The 6,963-nt window shown below is 44.0% G+C and overlaps 1 protein-coding gene across 1 annotated transcript; it reads right to left on the bottom strand.

Moving 5' to 3' along the window:
• Window positions 1-645: 645 nt before the first annotated feature.
• LOC121008768 lies at window positions 646-6,963 on the bottom strand. Its single transcript, XM_040441463.1, has 5 exons — window positions 6,828-6,963; window positions 4,934-5,080; window positions 3,195-3,422; window positions 2,181-2,337; window positions 646-1,339 (listed from the first exon to the last, which is right to left on the bottom strand). The coding sequence occupies exons 1-5, from the start codon at window positions 6,961-6,963 to the stop codon at window positions 646-648; spliced, it is 1,362 nt and encodes a 453-aa protein (XP_040297397.1).

Genomic DNA, 6,963 nt, shown 5'->3' with positions numbered 1-6,963 from the left:
ATTTTTTGTTGGGTACTACAATAACCCTCTAATACCTCTAAAATATGTAATGTTGTAATAGGTTTGTAGAGTTTATCAAACATGCAATGATATTTATTGACATCGTAACACATCTTTTCTTTCTTTACGCAGGCGGAGGATTTCACACCGCTGTCCAAGGTCCTACCATTTCAGTTGATGTCCGCACCTTTTTTTACAACAATTGCCATAGCAGTCCATGACCCATATGTATGTTTGGATTGCAGCTGAAATGATCGCCCTGCGGCCCTCCGGCTGTTTGCAAACTTCATTGCCCAGCATGGCTGCACATCCTACAGTTTAAATTATTACATGCCGGGATGAATAGTTTGGATAGTAAAGTTGTTGGCCATCAGGTTGAGCCTAGATGTCAAAGAATATATGCCCTGTCCTAGTTGTATGTATGTGTATATTCAAATAAAGACTTTGTACAATATTTGCACTGTATGCATGTGATCAAATACATTGAAAGTATAACCTTCGAGATTATAGTGAATGATTGAATAAAAGTCGACACATAGAAGTTTTTTTTTTTTTTTTTAATGGTCATTAAAACATAACCAACAAAAATATGGCTTTCGATTCAGCTTTTTAAAAAAATAAAATGTATAAATAATAACAAACAAATTATATGTTGAAAAGTTCCTGGGTAAAAGGACCTTGCCCCTGGTGATTAGGGGCAGCCACATGACTTTGGGGTGGGTAGGTGACTGGGCCAGGTAAACTTTGATGGGGCATAAATGGCTGCTCCTGGGAAAAAAGAGGCTGTGAAGCTGAGCTGGGCCTAGCATGTTGAGGGACCATGCTGTGCCCTGGTTGTGGTTGTGGGCATAACCTGAAAGCACGGTTTTTGAGATTATCCACACAACACACAACCTCATGTGGATCCAAAGGTGTTTTGAAAATTGTCAAAACCGAGGTCATTATATCCACAAAGAGGGTTTGCTTATATGCGGGCAGCTCTTTAAAAAGATGAGCAAGCCCGCTTAGCATCCTCTCCTCACTCCCTTCTAAATGTCTCTGCCGCAAATACTCAAGCACCTGAGTCTGTACCTGTGCCTGACTATTTGCGGCAGAATCAGGGTTCGGAGGTGCCACCCTTCTCCTGCGTCGCTGTCTCCTTCGGGGCTGGGGACTGGATTCAAGGGCTCTAGATGCTCCTTCCAGAGCAGAGGACTCCTCCCTCTCTTCATCTGGCAGCTGCTGGACAGGTTCCACCTCCTGCTCCCCAGGACGAGGGGAGTCCTGCCCATACGCTGCCTGGTCCGACTCACTGCTGGTGTTGCCAGTTTCCCTCTGTGGCTCCAGGCTGTCAACAGTGCTGTGGAAAGAGAGATAATTTGAAACAAACCATGTGTATATATGAAGTGTCCAATAATTAGAAAACATATTCCCAGCACAAATGGACCGACACTTATGGATGCTCCTTTGCGCACTTCTCAGCTGTTTAAAGAATGTCTTCTATTTGTGCAGGTCATGTCAGTATTTTAGCAATGCACGATGGTAATATTATTGTAGCATGGTGTGGACAAGGGCAGTATAGTACTTTACACATACCAAAGTGTACCAGGCATGTGCAAACCAGGTAAAGTTTCAGCATTGCCTTTTAATTAACAGGTCTTTTCCCATCTCAAACAATGGGGGCATTGTCTTATAGGTGTGTGTCCCAATGCTGGGACCTAGACCTATCCAGAGAACAGAGCCCTGAAATTGAACGACAGCACACTGCACGTGCGCAGCCACCCTCCATTCATTTCTATGTGTCTGCGCTGGCTCAGCTATTGCCGTCTGCCCCATAGAAATGAATGGGAGCATGAGGCGCACATAAGCGGCACACTCCCATTCAACTTCTATATGGGAGAGGAGGGGATTAGCGCTTGGTGGTGGACGGTGGCCATGAAATCTGGCCTCCTGCATTCCCAGCGCTCCCCGATCCTTATCGATATAGGTGCGGGTCCCAGTGGGGGGGGACACACACCTATCCAACAATGGGGGGCATATCCTTGAGATATGCCCCAATTGTCTAAGATGGGAATACCCCTTTAAAATACATTACTTTCTCGTATGTTCTAAATGTGTAACTAAAATCTAAGCCTGAAGCTAGGTTTAATTTTTCGTGTACAGTATAAATTACAAACATGACAAAATATAAATATACTCACGTCCTCACATCCAGCACTGGCCTCAAGAAGTTCAGTTGCCGGGTGTAGACATAGGGCTTCTTCCGACGGCCACCCTCGCCACTACGTCCAAGGCCGTGCACACGTTCCCGCCGGTACTGGTCTCGGCAGGACTGCCAGCGGGTCTTCACACGTTGGACTGTAGAAATATGACATAACCTTTCAATAGGATTATATCCATACGCAATGATAACGGAACATAGAAAAGACAAAATACTAAAAACATATGTTAGCATTGCATTTGAATATAAAGGGCTTTAGGCCAAAAGTCGTTAGGTATAATTTATTAAAGTATGGAACATTCATAAAAACAGTTTTTAGAATATCTGTTTAAAAAAAATTACGCCATAATCTTGTTACCAACATTTCTTAAAATAGCGTCATACTGTTATTGTCTCAATGGTTACAATAAAACCATACAATCCATCTGCAGTGACCATGCTTGCACAGTACAGGTACAATAGCGGATTTATGCAAGCTATACTGTTACCAGCCAAATGATCGGGACGCACGTTTTCACAATACTAACTAAAGCATGTGCACTACTGATGTATCGCAGGGTTGGTGTAACCACGGACACATGACAGGGATTTAAATGTTAAAAAGTGTTATGTTTACATACAGGGACTAAATATATGCAGATAGACTGCTGTTTAAATAAAGAATATACAACTCAAAGCATGTCCAGACATGACATAGCTACCGGCTTACAGCAGGCCATGATGGAAATTATACTATCCCTACAGCAGGACATACCACAGTGGTCAAGGCTGCTGTCATCAATCACTAAGTGACCAGTAATAAAGCCTTTTCATTCCATACAGAAAAAAAGGTGGCTTTATATATGGAAAAAACTGTTATTGCATCAATCATTTACATGTGCTTTTTACAATGCATTAAAATATATCTGTAGTCCCCCAAAATATTACTAATAACACATACAAGGACGGTGATTAAAACCGACTGTTTGAAACTTAATACATACTATTACCTTACCTAATTTTCTGCGTTTGGCAGAATTGCCCTTCTCCCACTCTCGGGCCAACATCTCCTGGGTCACCTCATCCCAGCCACGCACCTTCAACATTTTATCGTGGTATTCATCACACCGGGTGTCCCAGAGCTGGGGGCGCTCTTGGATCAAGGCCAGAAGCTTACCAACATCCATCTTTTTCCTCTTGTGGTTTGCAGCCAAGCCAGACAGGTTCAAACCGGTTTCAGCACCTGTATTTGTGCTCAGCCAAAGTTTGGCAACAAGAAACACATGGCCACAGTGGGTTGGGCCTAGCATTTGTTAATGACGGATCCGCAAAAAACGGATGACATACGGATGCCTTCCGTATGCATTCCGTTTTTTTTGCGGACCCATTGACTTTAATGGAGCCACGGAATGTGATTTGCGGACAAACATAGGACATGTTCTATCTTTCCACGGAACGGAAAAACGGAAATACGGAAACGGAATGCATACGGAACACATTCCGTTTTTTTGCGGAACCATTGAAATGAATGGTTCCGTATACGGACCGCAAAAAACGAAAAAAAAAAAAAAACGTAGTGTGAAAGAGGCCTTAATCTGGTTCCTGCTCTAAGGAATCTTCTGATCCATCTGTGATTGGCTAAGCTGCAGTCGTAGAAGGTGCTGAGAGCCGATATTTGTACTTTCAGGGTACTAGGTCTCAATCCTAATTCCAAGCCACTCTGAAGGAAGTCTAGAATTTTATTGATGGGAGGAGAGGTGGTGTCCGGGTGATCCACCCCTAACCAAGAGCAGTATTTTTTCCAGAGCTTTAGGTAGATGGAAGATGTAACTTTTTTCCTACTGGCTCTGAGTGTGAGAATCACTCTATCTGAAAGGCCCTTACTCTTTAAGGTCTCGCTCTCAGGATCCAGACTGCTAGTCTGAATATTTTTGGGTCGGGATGTAAAAGAGGGCCCTGGACTAGCATGTCTCTCTGAAAAGGGGATCTCCCAAGGATCTTCCAGCGACAGTTGTTTCAGAGTAGAAAACCAACTCCTCTTTGGCCATAGGGGGGCTATTAGGATGAGAGTGGTTGGTTCTCCTAGGAACTTCTGGATGACTCGAGGTAATAGAGGTATTGGGGGAAATGCGTATGCTAGTTTCCATCTCCATTGTATTGACAGGGCGTCTATTGCCCAAGGTCCGTCCTCTAGATTTAGGGAGCAAAAGCGCTCTACCTGAGCATTTCTTCTGGAAGCAAATAAGTCTATTTCGGGCTGACCTCATCTTTCGGATATCCTCTGGAAGATTTTCCTGTTCAGGGACCATTCTCCTGGATCTATTCTTTCTCTGCTCAGGTAATCTGCCACTGTTTTCGCATCCTTTTAAGTGGACGGCGACAAGGTGTTCTCTTCTGCCCAAGAGAAGATTCTTTTTGCCACTGCTCCCAGTAAGCATGACCTTGTCCCTCCTTGGTGCCTCAAATATGCCACCGTTGTGGTATTGTCGGACAGTATCTTTAAGTGTTGCCCTTTTAATAGGTCTTCTCCTTTTGTTATCGCCTCGAGGACAGCGTACAGTTCTCTGTAATTGGATGATCTTCTTTTTATATCTTCTGGCCAAGTACCTTGCAGCAGATGGTCTCCTATTTTGGCTCCCCAGCCCTCGAGACTTGCATCCGCCACTGTAGACCTCCAAGTAGTCTTTTTTCTTTCCACCAATTTAGATCAGTTTTCACAGACTGTGGTATCCATATGCTTCTGTCTAGGTTTACCTGTTTTCCATCCCATTCTCTTAGAATCCAGGGGACCGAGGGTATGCAGGCGGTTAGGCTTCCTAGTAGACTCATGGCCCTCCTGATGGAGCATCTGTGAGAACTCTGAAACATTCTGACCTTCTCTATCAGCGCTGCTGTTTTGTCCTGAGGAAGAAAGGTATTTAATAAGGTTGAGTCCAGTTCTACACCTAGGAACCTTATTCTTCTGGATGGAATAAGAGTGGATTTCTTTAGGTTTATAATCCAACCAAGAATTCTTAGAATTTCTGAAAACCTTTGAGTTGCGGATTGATTTTCTACTTCTGTTCTGCCCAGAATTAGGAAATCGTCAAGGTATGGGATAATTGTTATACCCTCCCGGCGAAGATAAGCCACCATCTCTACCACGATTTTTGTAAAAATTCTGGGTGCCAAGATGCCGAAAGGAAGAACGACGTATTGAAAGTGGTAGATCAAACCGTCCACCCCTTTTAGTGCAAACCGTAAGTACTTTTGAGAGAGAGATGATGAATAGGGATATGGTAATATGCGTTTTTGAGGTCGATCGACGACATAAACGCCCCTTTCTGGATCAGAGGAATTGTGGATGGGATGGTTTCCATCCTGAACTTCCTGTACAGAATGGATCTGTTTAAAGGCTTTAAGTTTATTATGGTTTGAAAGGACTGGTCTGGTTTTTTTTACTAGAAAGAGGTTGGAATAGAATCCTCTCCTCTCTTCTAGTACTGGGACCTTTTGAATTACGCCTAGATCTAGAAGGTCTCGGACGCCCTGCCATATCTTTGGAAGTTCTGTTCTGGGCCGAGATACAGAATCTTCTTGGGGGGACTGATGTGAATTCTATCTTGTAACCCTGGGGAGATTACGTTTAGAACCCAGGGATTTGAGGTGATTTGTTCCCATGAAGATAAAAAAAAAAACATCAGTCTGCCCCCTACTCTGGCGTCATTGTTGTTTGGTCTGTCTGTTTTGGGGATTGAGGATGAAGCCTCTCTCTTCCCCCTTTAGGGTAGCTCCATCTGCCGGTCTTTCCTTTACCCCTGTAAGATCTTTGCAGAGGCTGAAACTGATGAAAGGGCTTCTTTTTAGTTTCCCTGTCTTCCGGAAACCCTTTCTTCTTATCCGCTGCTCTTTCTAGAATTTTATCTAGAGTGGGTCCGAAAACAAATTCCCCTGAAAATGGGATAGAGAAGAGCTTGGCTTTGGAGGCTTTGTCCCCTGACCAGGCTTTCATCCATAGTGCCCGCTGGGCTGCATTAGAGAGAGCAGCGTCTTTGGCTGAAAAACGGATGGATTCTGCAGAAGCATCTGCTAAGAATGCTGTGGCGGATCGAAGGAGTGGGATAGAATCCCTGATCTCTTCTCTGGAAGTTTTATTTTTTTAGGTGTTTGTTGAGTTCCCCTAGCCATATATACATGGCCTTGGCTACGGATGTTGCTGCAATATTTGTTTTAACTCCGAACATCGCTGACTCCAGGATCTTTTCAGGAGCCAGTCCGCTTTTCGATCCATTGGATCACCCAACTGAGAGGAGTCCTCGAAAGGTAGAGCGGTTTTCTTTACCACCTAGGCAACCTGTATGTCAACCTTAGGGGTCTCATTATATAATTTACATTCCGTTGGGTCAAAGCAGAGTCTATTCCTAAACTCTTTGGGGACCCCTAGCCTCTTCTCTGGATCAGACCACTCCTCCATGATCATTTCCCGTATGTTTTCGTTTATAGGAAAGACAGTGGAAGTTTTTGATCTAAGACCCCCGAACATTTCGTCTTGGACAATACGGGGCTTAGGGGTATCCTCAATTCCCATTGTGGACCTAACAGCTCTTAGTAATTCCTCCATTTCATCTAAAGAAAAAAATAAATTTTTTATCTTCCTCCATAATCTCACCTTCTGACAAGGGATCCTCGTTAGGTATTTGTCTAGATGCGACGGAGGCTTCTTCTACATCCTCGGCATCAGAGGAGGAGATAACAGATAGTTTGCGTTTCTTGGGAGGGTTGGGGTTACTGGCGGGAGCTGACAT

Source organism: Bufo bufo, chromosome 7, assembly GCF_905171765.1.
Source record: "Bufo bufo chromosome 7, aBufBuf1.1, whole genome shotgun sequence".
Lineage (NCBI taxonomy): Eukaryota > Metazoa > Chordata > Amphibia > Anura > Bufonidae > Bufo > Bufo bufo.
Note: the sequence above shows the minus strand (reverse complement) of the source record. Positions and strands in the feature narration are given on the sequence as shown.